At 44.4% G+C, this 26,458-nt stretch overlaps 1 protein-coding gene across 1 annotated transcript; it reads left to right on the top strand.

The window, feature by feature from the left end:
* Nucleotides 1–627: 627 nt before the first annotated feature.
* mmp15b (matrix metallopeptidase 15b) lies at nt 628–24,628 on the top strand. Its single transcript, XM_079179514.1, has 10 exons — nt 628–892; nt 7,969–8,117; nt 8,471–8,593; nt 8,743–9,050; nt 12,042–12,203; nt 13,160–13,356; nt 16,957–17,095; nt 21,902–22,052; nt 23,125–23,243; nt 23,775–24,628. Exons 1-10 carry the CDS (start codon nt 773–775, stop codon nt 24,290–24,292), a joined length of 1,986 nt encoding a protein of 661 aa, XP_079035640.1. The 5' UTR covers nt 628–772; the 3' UTR covers nt 24,293–24,628.
* The last annotated feature ends 1,830 nt before the right edge of the window (nt 24,629–26,458 follow it).

Here is a 26,458-nt window from a genome sequence, read left to right as displayed (position 1 = left end):
CCGTCACACTTGACGCTGGCATCCCAACGTTCGTAAAAGGTGCCGAAACACCACGAGCTGCGGAGCCGCAGTCCGCCCTGCTCCGGTAGGGAGACAACACACGGAGCCACTGAACCGGGACATGACAGATAGCAACTAGAGCTAAGTATCGGCTTCCTCTGGGGAAAGGGAAAACTGGACGTAGAAGGCACGTCATATATATATATATATATATATTTTTTTTTTACAATAAAGGTCGCGAGCTAAAACAGCCGCGTTCGCTTACAGCTACGACACTGCGCGAAGCTTCTGCCGAAGGAGTCGGTCAACTTTGGGCTCATCATTTGGTCGCTGCTTTTAGGCTAAAGTTTGCAACTTTCTCAGGGTGGACTTTTAACTGCACATCAACAGGCATTGTCACGAGATCACTGGATTCGAACATGTTCGTACATTATTCACTAGTGGGTAACCCGCTAGATAAGAGTAGGCTACGTGAAGAAAAGTGAGACAGTGCGCGCTTGGAGGCTCACACATGAGCGAACTCAGCTCACGTTGTAGTGCGGCTCTCACTGTAAAACTGGCATGGAGCTCTTTTCCTGGACGCTCGCGCACTGTTGAAAACTTATCGTAACATTCTTTCTAGGGAGTACCTTACAGTAGTTATTTTTTATTAGGGCTTTTACCGCATACAACTACCATTACTCCCAGTAAACCTCGTTGAAGACGTCGTACTGCACCCGGCGAGATAGAACCACGACGAAAGGCGACTGATTCCACCCCACGCGCCCGGACCATGGCTCCCACCTCGCGGAACAGCTGCGTCTGGTTGCTCTGGAGACGGACTTTCCTCGCGCTGTGGCTCTGTGCGCTCGTGGCGCGGGGAGCGGAGGATGACGGCACCTTCTACTCAGAGGTAGAAACACAATTATATAGGCCAGTGGGCTACTACTGTGTTTATTTATAGATTAATGGTTATTTTCGTGTGCTTTAATTTAAATCAACTGACATGGAGTGGTCGTATGTAACAGCTTCGGACACGAGCTAGCCAATCAGACCGCAGGACCATCCAGCGCACAACATCCGGGTTAAGATTCTACTATTAATTGTATTATTATAATGAAACCCTGAACACACTCTTATTTTTAACCATGGAGTTTATTTGCTTGCCTGGCAGGTGTATAGTCTGTAATAATATGACCTTATCCTTAAACACTCTCTTTTGACCTCCACCTCTTTCAGTAATCAGACATGTTTGATAAAGATGTGTTTTTCTTCTTCTTCTGGGCACCCCCATCACACCATTCTAAAAAACAAATACTTGGTGGCCTCTGGACCCTCCTTTGATAATTACTGTGCTAGAATTTAGGTTTGTGCTAAACATATTTCAGTAAATGGGAAAACACACAAAAGCAAAACACTGTCATGCTCATTGCACTTGTACCGATCATCACTAAAGGAGCCATTATTTAGAATCAAACTTGTTTCTTTTCGGTGATCGTCGTAATACAGACCAGAGTCAGTACATACAGTGGGGCCTGTCTGGCTAATATTATGTTTAATGTCTTTTCCCCTGACCTATTGACCACCAGGGACACCTGCACACAGTTTCTAGGTGTGCCGTTAGAGTCCAAAGTAGCAAGTTGGAACGTGACCCAGCACTTCCTGCATTTTTTGTTTCGCCAGTCCGGCAGCCAGCCAGCACACTTGTTTGTTTTTCGAGAGGGATGAGAGCTGACTTTATGCTGACAAGGTGATTAGTGGTGGAGCTTTTGTTTGTTGTTTGACAGACAGACAGACAGACAGAGAGACCACCCGGTCATTAGAGGTGAGCTTGCTTTTAACAAAAAATCAGTGACTGGGGTGAGGGGGTGGGTCTGCTTGTCAGCCAGGTTGCAACATCGTCTAAAGAGGTAGTGTGTGTGTGTGTGTGTGTGTGTGTGTGTGTGTGTGTGTGTGTGTGTGTGTGTGTGTGTGTGTGTGTGTGCAGGTGTTTGCTAATGTGTCTTACTGAGACAAGAGACGGAGGGTTTACAGTGCGTTGACTGATGAGGAATTCCTAAGCACTTGTTGCTAAGTGTGTGTGTGTGTGTGTGGCTTCAGCTTTATTGACGCTGTTCCAACAAAAATGAATTCAGGTTGCATAACTCATCGGAGAAGAAAGACTATTCTCAAGTCGATAAAAAAACATTGCCCCCCCCAGCAGTTCTTTTATTGGGTAGCTATTTATTTAATAACCAACATAATTACAAAGCACGGAGAACATAAAGAAGGCACCACACACTACTCTCTTAAAACCCTTAATGTGCAGAACACAGCTGTTTGCATTAGTAGTCAATTTATTACACCAGGGTTGTTGTTGTTGTTGTTGTTGTTGTTGTGTTGCCTCGTGGAAAGTTGAAATAAGCACCTGTCGCTGACAAGTTCAGGGGATTTGAATGTGTAGCAGCAGCAGCAGCAGGTGTCTGCGTGTATACGAGCAGCTGGTACGTGATGACTTAAAGAAGACCTGCCCCCTGACCTCTGTGATGGGGAGACGTAAAAGGAACCCAGACTGTGATGGTTTGTGTTGAAACTACTCTACAGTTTATTCACACACTGGAAGAGGCCTGTATATTGATGATTTAAGGGATAATAAGCCAATATTAGGTATTGTTATTTAAACTAACTTGTTTTCAGATGTTAGATAAGAATAATCTCTAGTATTAGCCCTACTGTGCATTTAGAGAGGTTTCTGGAGCTACATGTCTGCCCGCTGAGCCCCGTACATCAGCACCAGTGAATGTTAAACTAACTTCACTGCAAACCAGTTCTCCGTCTCTTTTTTCTATCTGACACCCAGCGCCTCTGTTCTCCACATGCTGGCTCACCAGAACATCGCTCTGTGTTATGTAAGAGTAGTTATATCGTCATAGATATGATATGGATTGTGACGTAAAGGATAAGGGATAATAAAGTCAAAAGGGACATGATGCTGTGAAATGGTTGCTGTCTTTTCTTTACTGCTTGTTCTCGTTACTTTAACTGTGTTGTTTGCAGAAAGCTTTAGAAATCGTTTACATGGCCAGCACAGAGGCTGTGTGGTTTCCTTTTGCCAACCCCCCGGCGATCAAATCGTAAACTCGTTTAGACGATATGAAAATAGAAACGATCGCCCAACCCCGACTGAATCATGTTTGCAATGTGATCCCCATCCTTCAGATGTAGTTCGATCCATGTGTTAAGGATTTGGCCCGGGACCTCTACTCCCACTCTGTCTGGATAAAGAGGACGAGGTGGGAAGGAAGGAGAACGAAGCAAAAGAGAGAGAGAGCGAGAGAGATCATGAGTGTGAGGAGAATCGGAGAAGTTTTGATTGAAGAAAGGAAACAGGCCGAGAGAAACCTGTGGCCGAGTCGTCTGTGAGAGACGGAAAGTGAGACAAAGATGGAGGGAGGACGCGGACGGGAGACGGCGGCGGCGGTCGGTCTCAGCTGTGCGGCATGTGATGGCTGAATATGACAGCTGTTCTCTAACTGGGACACACACACACACAAAGACAGTGCACAAGCATGCTGGTGCCCGGGACTCCAAGGCATCCCAGGAAATACAATGGAGCCTTTTGTCCGAAGAAAGAGAGAGAGAGAGAGAGAGAGAGAGAGAGAGAGAGAGAGAGAGAGAGAGAGAGAGAGAGAAAGAGAGACACACAGAGAGACAGACAGACAGAGAGAGAGAGAGAGAGCTGTGAGAGATAACTTGCGAGGAAGAGGACGAGAGAAAGAATCCTAAAAGTGCACGACAGCAACTTGTAGCTATAAAGCAGAGAGATGTCAGCGAGTTGAGGGGCCGATCTGTGGCTCATTGCTGCACATAACGGGGCAACTTCCTCAATCTCGTATCCTCTTTGTATCCATGTAATCTGCAGCGTGCTGTCTCTTCGCATTCCAGCCCCCCCCCCTTCCCACTCCCCTGTGATTGGCTGTCACCATGTCCTCAAAGACTTGCGATGCTACAGCGACCGGCGGGACGAGGCAGGGGAATGGGATTCTCTTGAGCGTGTGTTAGGGTGATCGTGCATTTATTTACACGCTTCGGGGGCAATTCTTTCTCCAGCGTTTTGCAGAATCACGTCTATGTGTCCCTGCACGCATCCCACCCTGTCCATAACTCTGTATCGCCTTGCAGAAGAAGAAGGGGCCTCTCCTTGTCTCCGTCTGTCCCGCTGCTCCTTTTATTTATTCATCCTCTTTGGTCGGACTTTGGGGGGTAAGAGATGGCAGCGGACCAAGTCTTGGAATAAAAGCTCTGTTAGTATCTTGGCTGACATTGTAGCGGACACACACACACACACACACACACACACACACACGGTCCTGGCAGCTTTTACAACTCCTTGTATATTGCTGGGTCTGGTTTTGGCAGGTGAGCTCAAGGACTCTTTGAAAGATTTAATAGACGAGGCCGAGCGTGCACAAGGCTCTCCCTCTTGTTTTGTATTCAGCCCAGCTGATGAGGGAAGGTGAGCGGACACACTGAGGTGCTTTGCTGCTTGAGGCGACGGGTTCTCGTGCCTCCATGCGTCTTCCCCGACGGCGCTGCAGCTCCCAGCGCGTTAACCCGACTGCAGCCTGTTGTAAATACTTGTCCCGAAGTGTGCAGAGACAACATCAGATTCCACAAACGCCAACGGACATGAAGGCATTTCCCTTTTTCATCAAGTGCTATCACTGCTGCAATGACGACCGTGTGGAGATGCAGATCACAGAGGAGGGGGAAATTAAAACAAGCGCCTGGTTTTTATCTTCAGGATGAAATATGAACCATTAAGTGACATGAAACACTGCTAGGTTGTTTATATCATTCAGTAAATCCATGTATTGTATTCTCTTCAACTCAACTAGTGGAATCTATTTAGTAAGAACGATACTCTGCATCTAAAGAGTTTGGAGGGTCGGTGGCTTTTTTAATCACTTTATGAAAAAACAAAACAAAAACACATCAGCAAGGAAAGTTAGGCAATAAACACAGATGAGTATGTATTTAATGTTGATCGAAGGCTTTTACGAGGACATGTTGGTGTTTGAGCTGAGAGAGAGCCACCAGTTAACACGGTCTCTGGTTGAACCGTAACACCGGCGCCGACTACGGCTGCAAGCTATCAAACGTGTTGACCGTTTGTAGCTCCTTTTATAAAGAAACCCAAGTCATGGTTTCTTTATACCACGTTGTGTTCATGAACACGGTGAAACGTTACACGCTAGGTTCCTCCTATACATGCATATCTGTTGCTTACAAACTGTCGAAGGCTTTCTACTGATCTTAGTTATTGTGTAGCAGATGAAAACATGAACGCTTAGGTTTTCAGAGAAGAGTTTTTTGTGAACCCTGCCACCTGTTTCCCTCGCCTGTGTGTGTTCGGGTGAGAGTATTTAGATAGTGTTTCAGGAAGTGCATGTTTGCATTGGACAGTGTGTGTGTGTGTGTGTGTGTGTGTGTGTGTGTGTGTGTGTGTGTGTGTGTGTGTGTGTGTGTGTTTGCTGAAGCTTCCTTATCTTAAAGGCAGAGGTTGGTCAGGGTCACGTCCAGTTCAGCCCTCTGTACTCCTCTTCCTGCTCCCACACACTCACCCACAGAGCGGACCCCGCCACTGCCAAAGAGAGAGAGAGAGAGAGAGAGAGAGAGAGAGAGAGAGAGAGAGAGAGAGAGACCCGAGAAAATGCTCAAATATGAAAAAGTTTTTTAAGCTCTACGTCTGCAAGAGGAAATAATAAAGGTGTTAATGAAATGCGAAAGAGATGAGATAACTCTTAATTGATCCCTGGGGTGAAATGAGGTGTTACAGCAGCAGAAGAAGAAACTAAATATGATAGTGGTGACTACTGCACTTATATCGAAAAACAGTTACGTCTCTATTCAGATACAAAAAGTACACTGCAAGTAGAGAAAATGTACAACAGACTGAAGTAAAAAGCTTTAGTGTTGTGTGTTTACTGTGCAATAATGAGATATGTGTGCTCCCACTGCCGATACAAATTGACCAGCAGTAGTTAAAGCATTTGTGTACATATAGTATAGTATGAAGTATAATGGGACGGTGTAGGGTGACACAACACATGTATTACAAAGTGTATAGTGTTTTAGCTCTGCACTGTATGATATTAATATAATATACTACATATAATAATACGTAATAACTGAAAAGGGCATCAACTGCTGGAGTAGCAGACCCACAGAGCTCGCCACATAGCAGGCTTTACAAAGATGAAGCATGCTGTGAGGGCCTGAGGGCTCGAACGCTCGGTGTGCACCCTGGACCTCCTGGACCGCCAGCAGAGAGACTAGAGAGACACCGGGTTCTCCGTTCGGCTCCTTCGAGTGTGCCGTGTTTTCACCACAGACATTACTTCTGCATTGACTTCATCAAATTGTAAAGATGCGTTTTATGGAATATGTTTTGTAACCTAAAGAGAGAAAGAGACCAGAAGAAGCACATCAAGACTTGTTGAGCTGAATTACATACAGATCCTCCAACATTTGATCTTTTATTTCAGTGCATCTTTCGTTCTTTTTGTTGGCATGTGAGCTTTCTGAAGAACTTTTTTGCTGCTGTCAGAAGAACTTTTGAAGTAAAAGCTTAACCTTCAGGGGTGCTACTTCATCAGAGGCCTTCTATATGTAACGGCCGACAGTAGTCATAGAGCCGTAATTGATCCCAATGATCATGATGATGGATGAGAGGCCGTCGGGCTCTGTCAGTGATTGATTGATCAGACGTTACTGCATTAATCTGCTCTAATGGTGGAGGATAGTATCACCCAACTGGGCTTTGTGTCGGCAACGTCCATTCCTCTCGTCGGTGGGCTCTATTACATGCAGTCCTGTAGTAGAGCAGACAGAGCAGGATACTCAGGGAGGAGAGGGGAAACGGTAAATCAAGGAAGGTCTGGGAGGCTCTTTGTAATTCCTTTTCATTGCACCGTGGGGACATTTTGTTTGTGTGGGACGCACATACAGCATAATAAACCCTTTGTCTGTCAATTAATATCATGTAATACACACAGTCTTCTCTGATATAGATGAACAAACAATAGAACTTTCTATTAAAGAAAAGCTATAAAAACTGAAATTGGTGCATCTCTGCCCTCCGACCAACATGGTGGGCATTACATATATGTTTCCAGCTTGCTTATTTAATACATTATGTCAGATTTATAAAATGTTCTGTGTGTGTGAGAGAGAGAGACAGAGCAGAGGTGAGTAAGGCGTTTAAGGAGTGGACAAGTGAACACAACAACAAGTGTGTTTTGCGTTGTGAAAGACGGGGGTAAACTTGAGAAGTGCACGCAGAAACGTGCGTGAGCACACGTGCACACTCAGACACACGCCCTGCTGCGTCCCCCCCCACACCACCCGTGGGGAGCGTGTCCATGTGTCGGCCTATCTGGTGTCTCAGACTACCCAATGTGCAAGCGCTTGGCCTGTGTGTGTGTGTGTGTTTGTGTGTGTATGTGTGTGTGTGCGCGTCATATTAGGTTTCCACATAACAGGTGGGATGGACTTTTGCATCATCTGTGATTGGGTTAGATTTCACGTTTTCTCCCTAAAGTATGTCATTACACCAATCCCCCCCCCCCCCCCACACACACACACACACACACACACACACACACACTCCCAGAAGACAGTGCGGTAGAGTAGGCCTCACAGTGAGACGTCTGAGTATCAGGTCAAACCTCATGACTACAGAAGGAGGAGAAAGACAGTTTCAGTCACTTTTCATAATTTCTATTTGCATTTTCTTGTCATAATTCACTTCTAGATCATAAACGTCTGTGTAGAGTAAACTGTTGGGGATTAAAGGCCTATTGTCTCTCTGTCTGGGTAAATCTTTATGAATTTGATGCTATCATTTTGTCGATATGAATCTAGTGAGCCTTGATTCAGTATCGCATTTATTTTAGGAATACTCAGTATCTGTTACAGATTCCTGTGTGTTTTTCTTCCTGTCTCCAGTCATGGCTGAGGATGTACGGGTACCTGCCCCAGGCCAGCAGACAGATGTCCACCATGCGATCGGCTCAGATCCTGTCCAATGCCATCAGTGACATGCAGCGGTTCTACAGCCTGGAGGTCACTGGACAGATGGACCCTCAAACCATCAGGTCAGCATGGATTAAAGACTTACACCCACTCATAAGAAGAAAAAAAACATGGACTAAGGACCACTGTCCTGCAACACATTTTAGGCCCCAAACTGTAGTTCATTTTTGCAGAGCCACTGAAATGTTTTTTTTCAATAGGATGGTTTGACCTAGAATTTGGCAACATGGACTTGTAACTAGAACAGGATGGGTTCCTTTTGAGGAACTGGATCCGTGAGCTGGCTGCACTAGGCGGCTTTAAATTAAACAACACAAAGAACACAGACATCAAGAGGAGAAAGTGGAGGTTTTAACATGGTGTTCCCCTTCATCTCCTCTCCTTCCTGCTGCTGACTTCCTTTTAACTCCTTCAGCGCCATGAAGAGACCCCGCTGCGGTGTGCCCGACAAGTTTGGAGGCCAGATCAAAACCAATGTGCGGCGGAAGCGCTATGCCCTCACGGGACATAAATGGAACAAGGGCCACCTCACTTACAGGTAACAGAAAGACCGTTTGCTAGTCTTACTAGTTGTAGGAGGCTACTGTCAAAAAATAAATAATGTTTTCAAGTTGGGGATTTGAATGAATTCAGCTTTGATTTTTTAAAGTGATATGCTTTTCCCTCTTCCCTCATTTGTTTCCGTAGCATCCAGAACTACACTCCCAAGATCGGAGAGTACAACTCATACGAAGCCATCCGTCGGGCGTTCAAAGTCTGGGAGAGGGTGACCCCATTGACCTTTGAAGAGATTCCCTACCAGGAGATCAAATACGGACGCCGCAAGGAGCCCGACATCATGATCTTCTTCGCTTCGGGTTTCCATGGAGACAGCTCTCCTTTTGATGGGGAGGGAGGCTTCCTGGCGCACGCATACTTCCCGGGACCCGGAATGGGCGGGGACACCCACTTTGACTCGGATGAACCGTGGACCATAGGAAACCAGAACATACAAGGTAAACACTCACCGCCGGTAGAATAGGGAACGTGCGTTGTGGATTTTAGGGACAGCGGTGGTTTTCTTTAGTCACGGCCAAATGCTACAAAGGAAAATAACTGACAGCAGAATTAACAAGTGGGAAGAAAATGTCGTTCCAAACATGCTAATCTACAACAAACACCTTTCTAAGAAAGGTCTTTAACAGAAACGCCGTCTTCAGGTGGGTGGAGGTTTTGATGCACAAGTTGACAGCTTACACTGTTGAGAAGCTTTTTCTTTAGGTCTTTAGGGATTTCGGTGGTTATTTAGGCCCTCGGCCATTCCAGCTGATGAGCAGTTTGCATCCCTGTGTCGTGTCATGTAGCGGGTGTAATGGATCTGTATAGCTGATTGCAAACAGCTGTCCCCATCGCTTTGCTCCGCCCCTAACTACAGTTAGCACGGCTCAGCTAGCTACATCATCTCTAATTTGTCAGGCTCCAGCTGCTCCGTTTACCTCTGTGCAGGTTCAAAGCCGACCTCTTTGTAGTTCTCTGACGTACACTAATCCATTACCTCTGTGATCCCTCTGTACGAGCAGCGCCAGGCACGTGTTTGGACTTTTGTTCTTTTGAGGACTTCAGTTTGCTGAAACCCATCCGAACACTTCCCCAAACCCAATTACAACTCTTAACACCAATGTCTAGCACTAAGCTCATCGTATGCAGCAGTGAGGATTAAGACAAGTCTTCAGAGTTCCTCCTCTTGCTGTGCACCCATTAACCCTGCTGAGGGATTTTCTTTTTCTCGCAACAATGGGCTTTCTTGCCCTGTTATCTCCATACACACAACAGACACAGACAGACAGATACACTGTGTGTGTGTGTGTGTATCTCTGCGATCAGCTGTGTGTGGGATGTGCAGCAGGACAGATCACAGGGACGGAGGAATGCCACAGTAAGTGGGAGTGTGTTCCACTCTTTAGACCGGTCCCTTTGTTGCTTAAAAGCAAAGCAAAGGCAAATTACAATCCTGTCTGACTTGAGTTGGACGCACGGCTAATTAGTCAAACTTTTCACAGATGAAGTCCTCATTCAACTTCAGCGTTCCTACTATCGTCCTTTCACACTAATGCTAAATCCGGTGGTGAAATTTGAATTTTGTCTTTATTTTTTTCTGCTGCCGAAACTCATGCAGATTGATTCACCGACTGGCTGATTGGGTGACCGTGTCTTTTGTGTTGTACAGCATTCAGACCAATCAAGCTTCATTCACTAGATCTGTTTTGGCTATTATCAATCAAAACAGCAACCAGTCTATGGTTCTAGTTAGTCAAATGTAAAGATGTTCTGCTTCTGAATATCTTTAGGTTTTACACTGTTAGTTGAACAAAATAAACAATTTGAAAATATCAATCGGACAAATAACCCATTTACTGATCACCAGTACCGCAGTACTGACGCAGATGTTTGAGGAGAATTCCTCCAGAACCACTGTTCATATGCTAGGGCAAACAAAAGTAAAGGAGATTGTATCTTAACCTCGCATGAAACAATAGAATTGTTTAAAATGAGAAGTCATCTGCCCTGCCCAGAATCGTGACCTCTGACCTCCTTTTAGGCGGGGTCAAACAGAGACAGGCGTTGGCTTAGAGGTCAATAGCTACACAAAAAAAATGAATGCGACGTCAGTTGGCGGTAAAAGCACAAATACCTTTCATCCGTTCTTTGCAGTCATGGTCGCTTCTCTTTCCCTTTTTCCTTGAGCTCAGTCTCATTCGTCAGCGGAGAACAGTTCTGTTGGTGTAAACCTTGTGACGCACAGTGCCATGAATCAGCCTTCTTTTCCCACGGAGGCTCTAACAAAAAACTGCTTTTTGCTCTTTTCATCTCCCTAAAACACACCTCACTCAGATATAAAGGTCAGAGTCTTTCATTGTTTGTGGTCAGATGAGACTAATGTGAGTAAGTCACTGGCAGAGAGACTTTGGTTGTCGTGGCGCTGCTTTTAGTGTCCTTCGCAGACGTGGTAAACAAGCGAACAATGCCTCGGAGAGCTGAAGTGGGACTTGAATTACAAAATGTGTAGTCAGAAATAACAATAGTTGCATTGGCTGAACTCCTAACTTTGCCGAGACCTTTGAAGTCTGCCGCTGTTTTTCTCCGTCCAACTGAGCGGTTGTCACAGTTACCTCACAAAGGCCTCTTTATCTCCTCTCTCTCTCCATCCTCGGCCACCTCTAGCACTCCATCTCTCCCCCTCTGCTGTTTTCTCCCCTCACGGCTTAGGACGCCGCGAGGACGTTCATGTGACTCTGAAATTACAGATGGTGGGGGAGATGTGCACTGTGTGTGTCCTTGTGTGTGTGTGTGTGTCTTTTGCAAATGAAGAGATGCACAAGGACAGGCATCCAGAGCGTCTCCCCTTCCCCCCCACACAGCAGTGACATCACCAGGTCCCAATTCCCCCAACAGCATGATGTCATTAGCGCTAAAATCCGACCAATCATCGCGCCAGACAAAATGGCTCGCAAGTTCAGAGTTCACGGAGAGCAGGGCCGGGCAACAAAGAGGTGTTGACTGAGGGGAAGTACCCAAAGTCCCTTCAGAGATGAACTTATTGGAATATATTGGTCCATTGTGCTCTGTAAGAAGTCTGACGTTGATGCAGCGGTCAGTGTGTCATAGTTGTAATTGTCGCAGTGGACAACGGCATTTTGTGATTGGTTAGCAGTGTTTCACATGTGTGTTGATTCATATCACCAATCATCAGTGTCAGATCTATGGAGATTTGTATTGGCATCATAGCTGGGAGAGAACAATGAGCAGCCATTCTTATTGACTGCATGGATTTATTGGGACTTCCTGCTACCTCTGAGCCCCATGAGTGATTTTCATAAGACACACATGTATGAATGCAGAGGGATACATCTATTCTCTCTTTCTTCTTCTGAATACACTCAAGCATTCCCTTTCTAGAGATTAAGGGTAAACAAAATGAAGTGCATATTTTACGATTGTCCACACAGGTAATGACCTCTTCCTGGTGGCGGTGCACGAGCTGGGCCACGCCCTGGGTTTAGAGCACTCCAACAACCCGCTGGCCATCATGGCTCCCTTTTACCAATGGATGGAGACGGAGAACTTCCAGTTGCCCGAGGACGATCTGCGGGGCATACAGCAGATCTATGGTAGGGTGTTTAGTGGACGACGCTCAGCTTACAGTGTGTTGAATCACCAGGACGTGAGCTGGTGATTCACACTTTCTGTAGTATAGAAACAGAACAACAACAAAAGGACCACCTGTCAAAGACAATTTTACCAATACCAATAGATTGACTTGATTTATCTTGGAATTTATCTTGGAAATATTAAAGCAATAGTACGACATCTGTCTTTTTGCTGAGAGGTAGATGAGAAAATGTATTACATTGTCGTATCAGTTAAATATGGAGTTACAGCCGGGAGACGGTTAGCTTAGCATAAAGACTGAAAGCAGGGGATTGTTTTTTTACCAATACCTCTAAAGCCCGCTAAGTAGCACATTTATTTCTTGCTCGTTTAATCTGTACCAAAAATAATGTCAAACATATTGTGTAAATGTTTGGTTCTGGTCACAGACTCTCTCTCCATCTTCCTACACTTGTATTTTGTGTGTTATTCATTTGCCAAAAAGCTCAGAAACAAAGTAGCAATTATAATTGTTTTGTTTTTTTATTCAGATTTTCTATTAATTATCGTCATAATATACTTATTGTGAATTATTTTGGCCACGATAATCGTATAGTTAGTTTCCATTCTTTATGCTACGCTAAGCTAACCATCTCCTCGTTGTATCCGTCTGTATCTAAAAGATGTACTGTATATGAGAGTGGTATCAATCTTCTCAGCTAACTCCTGGCAAGAAAAAAAACAGATGTATGTATGCATATCATGTTTAACTATTCCTTCAAGCAGTTTTGACTCTTTGACGCTAACCTCACCTTAAGTTAATTCCTATTCATACCCAGTTCTTTCATTCATGTAAATGAGGCAGTATTGAGCTTTAGTGTGCTCTTCTCTTTTCATTCACTCAGCCTTATATCTTGTCATTATGCATAATGTGATAAAACATGTTAACCCCCCTCCTGTCCGTTCCTCCATACAGGTCAACCAGGCGGCGTCCCCACCCAGGCCCTGCCCACCGTGACACCCCGTCGACCGGAGCCCAGGCCCCCTCAGACACCTCCTCGGCACCCTGACCGCCCCAGGACCACCGAAAGACCAGACCACTATGGACCCAATATCTGCGAAGGGAACTTTGACACGGTTGCTGTGCTCCGAGGAGAGATGTTCGTCTTCAAGGTAACTGGTTTGAGGATTTGAACTCCAGCCACGGACCTGCTAGCTTCTTAGTTATGAGCATACAACTTTAGAAGAGATATGTTGACCTCCTCAGTGATTTACTACATGTCCTTGCTTGGAAATGCAGTGGGCTTCCAGCAGAGGAGCTGTACTGACAGCTTAACTGTGTCAATAAATTAGTTATCCCTTTTCTGTAGAACCAGATTGCAACAAATGGCATGTGCACAGCCAACAAGGGGTCTGTTTTCAATCAGGTCCTGGAGGATTGTAAACAGGGCCAGTGTCTTTTATGAGGCGGAACACTGTTAAAAGGGTGGAGTGTGGTCAGGTGTTTGCATTAAAGAGCCCCTGGACCCAAACAAAACATTCATAAGCAGAGCCATTAGCTGGCTTTTTACCTTTATGGTAAAGGTATGTTTTAGACTGTTTGCCAGGACAAGTCATTTCGCTGTTGGCTGAAGCTGCTGTCAGCTGTTTTGTATTATTTATTTAATCTTTAAGCTCTTCTGATATTATGCAACTCGTGTGGTCACATGTTGTTATACATCTGCTAAGTGTTTTCACCTATCCTGGAGGTAATGGTTCCTGGTCAGAGTTTTTAATTTATTTTAATTTATAAATAAAACAAGGGGAACGTGTTGCTCTTAGGAGAAGACTGGCCAGAAGAAGCACATATTGGCACAAGGGCAACGGCAACAAAGATGGAAGACTCTCTGGAACCATCTGACCAGTATGATATTAACATATTAGCTACATAATGTTTTGAGTCATTTATTAACATGGTAGATACCAGTAGTATAATAATAATCATAATTGGATGATACAGCAGTTTAAGAAATACACAACATTTTGTCTGTCCATCCTGTCTGTGGTCGGTCAGTTTACGAAAGGTGACACTTTTGACTTTGAAAAGTTGCACTTTTTAAAAGAATGTTTCAACAGAAATGCAACTGATATTGCTACATAGCCAGCTAGCCAAACCCAGACCCTGCTTAGCTTATCCATAATGTCTTCTGTCTTAACGCTTGAGCTGCAAAACCTTAACTAACAAACTGTCAGTCAAGGTTTGGGAGGAGGATGTGGGCTTGTGCTTAATCAAAGTGGGCCGACGACTCATCTCTCTCGCTCTTGTTTTGTGTTTTGCGTCCCGATGGCCAGGCCGACTATGGTGGCGATAATGCAAGACGTTGATGTGGCCATTCTCAACGTTGAGTTAACTGAAAGTTCAGCAGCAAACACGACTCCATTTCTTCCTGTGTGCTTTCTCCTCTTTGGGATCCGTGCGGTGATGCTCTATACATAGTGCAGCTCTACAGAGATAAGTGAGGATGTGTTTCAGGGTCAGAGGAGGTGTCCAGTGTTGGCAGCGCTGAGCGCTGAAGAGGTGTGCAGATATCAGACAGAGCTGGACAGGAAACACCCAGGAAAGGAAAGGAAAATGAGATGCTGTTGTGATATCTGACATGTCATGGGGAAGCGCAGCAGTAGGGATTCAAACAGCTGAAGATATCCAACAGCATCAAGCTATGAGCCACATCTTGAACTGGATCCCAGTAAGCCGTCTGACGTGCCTGTGTCCAGAGTGAAATATAAAACTACTTTGAACTGATGGAAAAAAGTGATGCAGGTGCTTCTGTTTGTATTTGTGTTATCGGAGAGTTGAATATAACAGAGCCCTGTCCCTCTAGACACACAGAGATCAGCCTATGAATATCTCCTATCTGACACTGACCATTAGAAATCAGACTTGGTGTACAGCTGTCTGGACAAGTGCTGCACGTGGTCAAAGGGTTATATCTGTGCTCTTGGGTTTCATCCCAGCCAGTAATGTCTATGTTCTTGGGTTTCATCCACAGTCATGAAGCTAGTCTGGATAGCATTAATCAGTTTCCATAATTAACTTTTCCCTAGCCCGCTGGTGGTTTTTAAACGGATACAGATGACCGATCGGCCCCCTGTTTCTTCATTTTCAGCGATCAAGCGCTGCAGCTCTATGCATTGCATTGTCTGTTTCCCTACTTTGTTTCAGACTGAAACATCTCAACATCTATCTGTGGGACTGCCATGACATTTTGAACAGACATTCATAGTCTCCAGAGGATGCTTCCTAACAATGTTTGTGATCCCATGACTTTTTCCCAACTAGTGTCACCCAGTAAGTTTACATTTGTTGTTTTTTAGTGAAAAACGATTGGACGGATGGCCATGAACTTTGGTTTACACATTCACGGCCCCTTTCAGGATGAATTGTAATAACTTTGGTGCTGTTCCGTGTTTGCGGCCACGCGATGGAACGGCAACATCTCAGGTCAACATGTGTCCATATTCTCTGGAAATGCTCCAGCCTTTGCGTCTTTTCTCACTTCTTGATAGTCTCGTGGTCAGAGAGTGCGTCAGAAAGATTGACAGGTGACATATGCACATCAGATATTATTGTCTTATGTCTTGTCTTATTAATGTCTGCTATTAATTCCTTTGTTTTATTGTCATTTAGCAGTGGACTTCATTTCTCACTGCGCTGTTCATATTCAAATTGTCCTCATGTAGATTTGCACTTATTAACGGTGGAAACATGGCTCTGCTCTGCTCTCGCTCTGCATAGGCACAACGACTTACTTAATGTACTGTGTGAGAGTGGGAGCAATCCTCAGCACATCAGTACCACTCTCTCTTCTCCACAAAGCCCTGTCCATTATAAGAAGAAAGGGGCTGTCATTTCTTTTCTCCGCTCCTAGTATTTCTTCACAGCAGAGGGCTGGACATAGAGACGGCCAGCAGAGCTCCATATTGAAACTCCCACACGGAGATCCGCTCTGTTCTGCCGAGGACTAATATGGTCAACTCAGTCTTAATCTGGGCGCCGCAGAGGAGCGGCTGTCAACCACACAAACGGAGGCGCACGCGGCCTGTTCGGTTGGTTCGCGTCCCTCAGCTGCCTCCGTTCCGTTCTGCGCCGTCCTGTCTGCCAGAGTGTCCTGTGTGAAGGACACAACTGGCTGTGCTTGCCAGAAAGAAGCAGCACGGAGCGGTTCACCGTTACATTATCCAGGACGAGCAGGGCTACTGACTCACCACTTCTGAATGAGTGTGAGGGCTGCTGGTGTAAATCTGTCTGCTGGCGCGTGTGCGCAGCATAAAGAGTAGATATATGTGCTCTGTTCTCGGGTTCAAATGCGCCACCAGTGATTTTCCTTGTTTCTTGCCACCAACGACAGTTCTTTTATGAAAGTTCTCTGGTATCCGGCCGTGATCAACAGAGGGAGGGCAATAAAGCCACCAGAGCGGAGACTTGACTATTATTAGCCTGCCGGGGATCCGCTGTTGTTAGTTTATTGTACGTTCTGGTCTAGATATCCTGCAGGCCGCAGTTTGCTTGGCATGATGACCATCAAGCGTCGGACCTCAGAGAAATATACTTAGAATGAGATATGAAGCCATACAGTACGTGTTGAACCTGTTTGGGAATTTGATTTACTTTGGCTTCGAGCCTCAGGAGTTAAGAAAGACAAAGAGAAACCAATGAGTCTTTCAAGCTGTGTTCAACTGGCAATAAAAGACGACGCACACTCAAAACACACCGGTTCATTTCTTCCCCCGCAGGGCCGTTGGTTCTGGCGGGTGCGTAGGAACAGGGTTCTGGATAACTACCCCATGCCCATCGGTCACTTCTGGAGGGGTCTGCCCGGAGACATAGACGCTGCCTACGAGAGACATGACGGCAGGTTCGTCTTCTTTAAAGGTAAGCAAATGCTGATGCACAACGCAAGTTTTAGTACTACAGAAGATTTATGTAGTGTGCTGGGATTTATTGCAGGGAAGATCATCTGTACCTCGCTGTGTTTTAGAAATAAAATGATAACTGGCCAGTACCATTACATGTTGGCTTTTATACTGTAGGTCAGGGAGGAAGTGTCGAATCAAACGTTTAATATAGCAGAAACCTGCAATTATCATGTTTTTGAATTGTATAAAACAAATACTACAGTTTTTCTCAACTCTACACACAAAAGCTAAAACTCCACTAATCTCCTGCTAAATAAAACTCTGCATTCAAATCAATGCTGTCTTCTCAAAATAGTATTTTGTGCTCAATTGATACACACACACACACACACACACACACACACACACACACACACACACACACACACACACTATCATATGACATGTTTAAGAGCCAGTTGAACACTTATGTGCTCAATGTAAAACTCTACTATGATTGGAAAACAATACGATGTAAAATTCTAGTATGAATTCTTTATCAGAGACTTGTGCTTTCTGTATATTCAATGATACATTTATGTACAGTCTGTCATAAAATCATTTTATGCTTCTAGTTTCTTCAAATTTGGCACAAACAGTCCATATGGATGAATTGATTATTTGGTGGTCAAAGGTCTCTGTGACTTCACAAAACAGGTTTTTAGCCGTAACTTGACAATCCATATGCTCATTCATTTTTCACAAATGTCTTAATATGACACAAATGATAAAGCGATGACAGTTTGGACAGACATGGATGTAAATGACAACATAACTGGTAAGTGGTAATTCTGGTGTTAGAATGTTTTTCATACTCAAATATAGAAACACAAATATACTGTAATATAAACAAAAACATTTCCCCCCCAAAATACTGTATACATCCCAACAAACACAGAGTCCGATGTGTAAAGTATTCTACATACAGATCAATGTGCTGTAGACAGCTATAGTAAAAAACACACCGTCTGTTTGAATCTGGCCACAGCACTTCATCAACATCACAGTAATGTTCCCCCACCTGTTAATATAATAACTCCAGCGACAACTGTACATGTTTAAGACTTTACTTAAAACGTATGCACGACATCAACAACAATGGCTACACGAACTAAAAGCGTTACACACATGCGCACTAGTTTACTTCATACTTAACAGACCAATACTGTAAATACTGTCTAGTTCTCTCTCTCTCTCTCTCTCTGTATATATATATAAGCACCACATTTTAGTGTGATTTAACGATTGAGAAAAACTGTAAACTCAAAGTCTTGCATCTAAAGTGCATTTCTTGAACACACTGGTCTATCTTTCTGGTTATTGTTGCAGTCCCTGAGCCTGTCCTAAATCCACTTCTTCTGGTATTATTAGCTTGTCACTGTTGTAGCATGACAGACCTCCAGCCTTTGAGAAAATGCGGGTACGAGCTGTCTTACATCAGGCAGCAGAGTAACATACAGACGTTGTGTCACAGCACTGCTCCTGCTCAAGCAGTAACAGTGACAAACAACACCAGTGTTTGCATTCAGGGTCCAGTGACCCGGCGCCGTTTCCTCTGCTACGCCATTACTCAATCAGTTGGATTCACTGGACGCTGTGCTAGGACACAGGATCCAGGTTTTATCATAAGTCAGTCTGTCCTACGTATGTAGCAGCATGTCAGCTCTTTAAGGTGGAGAAGTTCTTCTCTTTGATCTTTGCAGATAAGATGTTGCAGTGTTCTAGTAGTGCAGAGTTTGCAAACCCTTTAACATCCTCAACTGCATGGAGAACCGTCCACCATCTGGTTTCCTCTTTACAATACATTCTAATGCTCCATGGTCATTTCATCCCATCATGTCTTAATGAGTTCAGATTTCAACAGTAAAACAGATTCTGGAACTTGTTTCATCTCCTTCAGATTATGCTGAAGATACCCCCCCCCCAACATAATGTATTCTACATGCAGAGTATAAATCTCTTTTAGCACAGCTCATTATTTGCACTGTGAGTCACTGAGGGCAGCTTGTCTTTTACAACGGTGGATAAAGTTAGTCAAACGCAAAGGGAAGAACCGGGTCTTTAATGCAGCTCAACTCTGGGAGCTACGGGCAGCTGTTGATGAGGAGGAGGAGGAGGAGGAGGAGGAGGATGATGTCATCGGCAAGCCTCTCAGTGTGACACTTGGCTGCAGGCCATTAGCAAAGAAAGAACAAGAGAAATGGACGAGGAAGGAAAGGAAAAAAGGAAGGAAGGACTGCCGGACCTGAGCACACGAGAGAGAGAGAGGGGGGGGAGACAAATGCAGATCTTTGAATGGACCAATCAGGTCAGTCCGTTTCTGTCAGCGTGAAGACAGCAGTTTTTTTCTTAAATCTGTTAAAAACGATTACAATTTTTAATCGCGATTAATCGCATGATTTCTTTGCGGTTAATCGCATTGTTATGCGCAAAGTTCAATAATTAATTCAAAAGTAGTGTATTGCGCACTTTCATTTGAAAAGTACTGCGGCAGCAGCAGCAGCAGGAAGAGAAGGAAGTGACGCCACACAAACAGCTGTTCACCGCTTGCTGCCAGGTTCTTGTGTTAAAAATGTCCGCTTAATAAAAACATTCTAAAACTGCGTTAACGTGCGATAATATAATTGTCGCCGTTAATGAATGAATGCGTTAACGCGAAAATAACGCGTTAACTTGCCCAGTAGTAATATATGTAGATATATATATATATCTACATATATATATAGTTGACAATACACTTTTTTTGGTAATTGCTAAAGCACAATTTGTGAAACAACGGCCCTCTTTTGTCGAAACTCTACACACACAAAATAACTCTTTCCATAAAACACTATTATCATTTTCATTTGTCAGTTATTTGCTGTAAAAATACAGAATGAAATCAACATAAATGCACAGTTTTTATGCTCAATATTCATGTATCAGACACAATAACCTCATCTGAAGATGAGATGACTGTAGTTACTGTAAACTAAATACAGTATATTGTAATTACAGTCCTCTGATCTCTCTCTAAATTGGCCTCCATTGTTGTGAACGCCAAAGAGCAAACCTGCATCTTATTTATAGTGTTGTAGCTCTGAATTCTAGGTGATCTAATTGGTTCCAGGTGTTTTCACAGGTGCATTCTGGGTGCAGGTGATCAATCATAGAATGTGGTATTTCATTGGCAGTGTTAGGTGAACAACACACACAGGCTTTTAGTTTTGAATGGTGCATGTGGGTGAATGCATTGAATGTAAAGTTATGGTTGAACAAACCTGGTCAGTAGATTCAGGAGTTGATGGTTTCAATAATTAGTAAGTAACAGTTTTTGTGTCTTGGCAATTACAAAGAAACGTCTTATCATCACTTCCTGCTGTGCTGAGCTAGGTGTTTTCTGTAAACACTGTACATATTCTGTGTTGACAATGTAATGCATGTTGGCTGTCTGAACAGTATTATTCCCAAATTTAATTTGGGGATTATTTAGGTGAGGAATATAAAAATGAGGTATAATTATAATAGCAAGTAATACCTCAATTATTTTTTTTCTGACGTTCTTCTAGCAAGCCAAATGCAAGCAAAATAAAATGACAAAAAACGCCCCCCAAAAAATAAGAGCCCTAAAACAAGAAACCTGCAACGTACTCATCCAATACCACCTAATAATCAGCTGATATATTCGTCCAGGCACCTAATTCTAAAGTAATGACTCTATAACAGTGAGATATCTGCTGATGTCAACAAGAACTGCGTTCCATTCTTATTAACTGCCAAATTCAATTTAACAACTTCCAAGAAAGTAAGTTTGAACGTGGCATTCTATGTATTGATGGAGGCTTCAACATTTTTAATCAGGATAAATGGATGGAGAGGTGGATGGAGGGAGTACACAATTTGGACATCAAATATATGGAATATCTACGCTGTAAGATGTAATCCAGACTTCCTCTCCTGTTTCACAGCTGTTTTGATCCAAGACAAGCCCAACTGTAATAGAACCCAAACTGTGTGAAAAACAGCAGTTACACAGCACTGAGAACTCTTGAGGTCACTGAAGCGCTGCACTGTAGTCAGGGAAGGTCATGGAATAAGTCATGGGATTCTACACCAGGGCCCGTGCACGCCAGGAGCCCCGGGAAGCATTGCGTCAGCCTCTTGTTCTCTCCAGATGCTGAGTGCAGAGCTTTCATTTTAAACAAGGAGCAAGGGGCCCAGAGGTGGGGGGGGGGGGGGGGGGGGGGGGGGGGGGGGGGGGGTAGGGGTGGAGTGGCGGATTGAAGCCAAGAGCAGATATGTAATGGTGCCAGGAGGAACGGAGTCCCCCTGTCTGACACAGTAAAAAACAATAAAACCTTCCCTCCAGCCTGACATGAGACAAGCCGCTCCTAATGGATAATTATGAGCTCAACCAAATCTCCACAGTCCATGATGTGCTCCGCTCTGCCTTTCTGTTTTTTTCTGATTGCTTGCCAACAAATCATTATTGCGTTCACATTATTTACAAGTGTGCAAATGCTGGTCTGGCTTCTCTGATTGTTTTTATTGTTCTCTTTTTTGTATTCCTCATTCATTTTCAATAATTGAACATATTCTGTGCCAGCAAGCACATGACATATACTGTGAGATTGTGTGAGCTAATATTTTCCAGAGTCCATAAGGGTTATTATGAGTGGGGGTAGATAGGGAATGTACCGATGTAGACACCATTAAGCATTTATTCCTCTCTTCTTCACCTCTCCTCTCTTCTCCTCTCCTCTCCTCTCCTCTCCTCTCCTTTCATCTCCTTTCCTCTCCTCAGGAAACAGATTCTGGCTTTTCCGGGAGGCTAACCTGGAACAGGGCTATCCAATGGAGCTGGTTGATTACGGTCAAGATATTCCCTACGACCGGATAGACACGGCCATCTGGTGGGAGCCATCCGGCTACACGTACTTCTTCCAAGGAGACTGGTACGTAGCCTGCCACCTGTCAGCATCACATGAACACCCTCTAATTCACCTGCTACCCAGTAGACAAGTATGCATCAGTATATCATTAGTTTGATTAGCTATTATTCCATGAAACAAATCCCAAATGCATTGCACATGCTCAAATACATGGAGTCAGTCTTTTTGTTAACAATGCTAGCGGTGTGGCTCTAGTGTCTTTGGTCCAGACTGTAATATCTCATAACTGTAGAAAAGACGAGCATGACATTTGATACAGACGTTCATGTCTCACACAGGATGAACTGTAATCCTTTTAGTGTCTGTCTCCATTATTTTGAGTGTCTATTTTAACGGTCAGAACTCCGATGTGCCCAATGTTTTTTTCTATGACCTCACATTCCTATCAGCTGTACTGTGTTAACATGCTAACACGCTAAAATACGTTGGCTAACATTATATATATATAGCATCACCGTGCCTGTAAGATCAGCCTCACACAGCATGTCTTAGTTGAACACGGATGGTTAGTGGAATGGTAACCTCAGGTGCAACAGTAGACACAGGCTGCAAAGACAAACACTACTCTTTGTGATAGATTTCTGATTTTAGCTGTGTGTTTTTGATAATTTATTTTATATTTAGCTTTTGTTCTTATTTCAATATAAAGAATGACATGACTGAAATCACAGGAAAAGTTTATGTTAGAAGTTCCCAGCATTGAGTATTAAGCTGTGGAAGAAGAAGAGCAGCAGCAGCTGTTCTTTTGCAGTTCTTTGATAACAAAGTTTGAAAGTTATGTGAACAATACAAACATACTGAACTGCTGTGGAGCAGAAAAAACACAAATGTATGTAGGGGAACCTAATTATGAAAATACTGACACTTTGGCACATGACTCACTGATCTGCTTCAGGTTCATTAGTGCATTTACACGCAGAACAGCTTTAAATGTCCAGTGTAAACCGTACCGTTATACCGTTATACACACCCCATGTGGACCCGTCATGTTCTGTTACTCTGTAAGAAGTCTGCTCTTTTCTGGAGTAGAGAGTTTTTAAACGCTAACAACATTCTTCTCCTCTGCTCTCTGCAGGTACTGGCGCTTCAACGAGCAGTCGCGCTTGGCCGACCGAGGCTACCCGAAACCAATCAACGTCTGGGGATCGTCGGTGCCCTCCTCTCCCAAGGGGGCCTTCCTCAGCGATGATGGCGGTGAGCTAAGACAGGAAGAGTGGTTTCTGTGTGTGTGAAAAAGGGGCAATGAGGGGCTAGGAGGGGGACAGAGACACGCCTGAAACAAAGAATCAGGGTGTGGTCATGCAACCATCAGGAGAGAGAGGGGACGGCATATGTGTGAATTTGAGCCTACATGTGAAGTGCTTTTTGCTGCGCTGTGCTCGGTTGGAGTGAAAATAGAATGGAGCGATCCAGTCTCCAAGAGTCCTTGTTGAGGACAGTTAATTGAAAAAGCAAATTGGTTCAGATAAATAAACAATTTTAAGTTATTAAAGGAATAGCTTGATATTTTGGGAAATAGATTTTTCTTGCAGAGAGTTAGATGAGACAATTGATGCCACTGTCATATCTATATGGTAAATATGAAGCTACAGCCAAGCAGTTGGTTAGCGTAGCTTAGCATAAAGACTGGAAACAGTTAACTGCTAACAAACTGCTTACCAGAACCTCTAAAGTTATGTATAAAATCTACATAAAAAGTATAACTATTTGTTATGCCTTCTCCAGCGTACACCTTCTTCTACAAGGGTTCCAAGTACTGGAAGTTTGACAACCACCGCATGAAGAGTGAGCCAGGCTACCCAAAGTCTATCCTGAGAGACTTCATGGGCTGCAGCGTGGACCTGGACCCAGACAGAGACACGGACACGGACACCGACGCAGGACGCAAGTACCCGGACGTGAACCGCCCGCCGGTCAACCCGGACGTGGACGGACGCGACAAGGGCAAAGACCGCGAGGGGACGGACGGCGGCGCGACGGACGAGGACACGGGCAAGGGGTCGGACGACGGCAAAGATGAAGACCACCGCGAGGGCCACGAGGAGGACACCAACGAGGTGGACGTGGTGCTGAAGGTGGACGACAGTGAGGAGCGGACCATGAACATCCTGATGGTGACCATACCGCTCGTCCTGGTGCTGTGCATCCTGGGACTGATCTACGCCATCATCAACACACTGCAGAGCAAGGGGGCGCCGCGGCTGCTGGTGCACTGCAAGCGCTCGCTGCAGGACTGGGTCTGACCCCCTTGAACTTACGGGGACTCTGAACTTTGAACTTAAATTGGACCATCGACGCCGCCCTCCTCTAATACAAGCCTCCTCCCAGTGATCCATCCGTCTCGGCGCCTCCTGCAGCTCTTAGTACATGTGGTAGTAGATCCAATACTGTACTGATACACACACACACACACACACACACACACACACACACACACACACACACACACACACACACACACAGACTAGAAGCAAGCATTATGTCTTACTTATACATACCCACACACACCACCCTAACCTCCTCCTGTCTCCCATGGTGCTCTACAATGCGTTGACTGTAGTCTATTTATATGAGAGAAGTTTGCACATAGTTTTTTCTAGTTTTTGTGTGACTTTTTTGTTATTATTATTATTATTATAACCAGGAAGGCCGTTCTATTCTCTCTGCACCGCCTTCCTCCTCGGCCCTACTCTCAGTAGGAGCTTTGTCCTCGCCGATAACTTGACATCTGCTCACGCTATCCCCGTTGCAACGAAAGAAAACCACTGCTCCGAGTAGAGTTCGGTAGTGCTCCTTCCTCCTCTCGTCATCTTCTTCTTCACCCCTTCCCTTTTGCTCTGCAGCGGGTTTGGTCACATAGAGTCCCTCTGACAGCGATTAGGCTGTAACTCTGAAGGTTGGATCACAGTTTCCATACAGGCACTGCTTTAGATTTAAAGGATAATTCCAGTTTATTACTTAGATCAAATTTTTATACTCTTTTTAATAAGACCACGGTATTCATCAAGTTAATTGCTGGGACAATGTGTTGACATTGCTACAAGGATGTGGAAACCCACAGGCCTATAGAAAGAGAAAGTGAAGACACGATTACCCAAACTGACTGTTACTTTGAAACATAAATCAGTTTACAGACCAGCTTCCTGCTTCTACCCATTTGACCCATCGTACTTGCCGTAGCAGTGGTTTAGACCATCCGTCCCACATGGGGCTCTGTTTAAGACAATTATTTACTTTCTTGTGAACAGTTAGAAGAAGTTGAGTCAATTATATTTATATAACCCAGTATGACAAATCGTAAACGTGTTTTAGATTCGATTGGGAAACAGAAACATTTCTGTGCAAAATTTCGAGGTGCTGATAGGCAGATTTTTTTGCATTGGGCAGAGCCAGTGTAGCTGTCTCCCCTGCTCCTGGTCTTACAGCAATCTTACAACAACAGATAGAAACCTTGGCTTTAAAAATAAGCCCCAAGTTGTGATAAATAGTAATTATCCTTTAAATTCAGACCGCTGCTGCCTTATTCTCCTTTTTATCTTGTCCTCACACAGTTGGGCAATAGGTCCACTTTCTTTCTTCTCCTTGTTTGGAAAGCGTTTAAAGACCTCTTTGGCTGAAAGGGTTCAGACTTTATGGATCTCTTCCCTCAACTTTCATTGATGTGGCTAATTCTCGCAGAGCGTCCTTTCTGTCAACAGTAACACCTTTCCTCTGAGCTCGAGAGGAGACGGACTAATGGGTCATTTAAAAAAGTCAGCTCGCTGTGAAATGACACAAGAGAGGGAGCATCCGTTGTATCTCTGTGTGTGTGTGTGTGTGTGTGTGTGTGTGTGTGTGTGTGTGTGTGTGTGTGTGTGTGTGTGTGTGTGTGAGACATAAAACAAGGGCCAAACAAAGCAAAGCCACGGCCCTTAACTTCAGGATGTAACACCACGAATGCAACACAGCAGCGGCAGGGTGCAGCTAACGTACCGCGCAGTCTTTAATGGACTTTTTACCGCTGGTGTTTTGTCAAAGGACAATTTTAAGAAACTTCACAGATGACCCGCGGCCCATGTGTTGTTCGTATGATGTCGCTGTAAGCAGCAGGGTGGGCTCGGGCCATGCAGGCTCATGTGAACACGGACTAATCCTCTTCATTAAAGAACAGCAGGTGTGTGCAAATGCTGTTAACCCCCAGCGACCCCTAAACTAAACCTTGAACTGCCAGAACCAAAACACTCCCCACTCCCTTTTCATCTCGCAAGAGCGGAGACGGGTTGATGAGCAGTGCGTGTCTTTGCTACTCATTATACCGGTGTTAGGAAGACGTACGCCTTTTCTTCCAGCTGTTCCTGGTTTACAGTTCACACTCAGATCAACTCAAGCAAGTTTTAAGAGTTTGCTTACTGATTTTCATACTGTACAGA

The sequence above is a fragment of the Pholis gunnellus genome, assembly GCF_910591455.1.
Source record: "Pholis gunnellus genome assembly, chromosome: 1".
In the NCBI taxonomy this organism is placed as follows: Eukaryota; Metazoa; Chordata; class Actinopteri; order Perciformes; family Pholidae; genus Pholis; species Pholis gunnellus.
The sequence above is the reverse complement of the archived record's forward strand: the minus strand, read 5'-3'. Positions and strand labels throughout refer to the sequence as shown.

Bases quoted from the DNA above. Each gene is read 5' to 3' on its own strand.
- mmp15b (XM_079179514.1), top strand. From the start codon at position 773: ATGGCTCCCACCTCGCGGAACAGCTGCGTCTGGTTGCTCTGGAGACGG. The intron at 893-7,968 runs GTAGAAACACAA...TCCTGTCTCCAG, and splicing joins ACGGCACCTTCTACTCAGAG to TCATGGCTGAGGATGTACGG. The intron at 17,096-21,901 runs GTAAGCAAATGC...TCCTCTCCTCAG, and splicing joins CAGGTTCGTCTTCTTTAAAG to GAAACAGATTCTGGCTTTTC.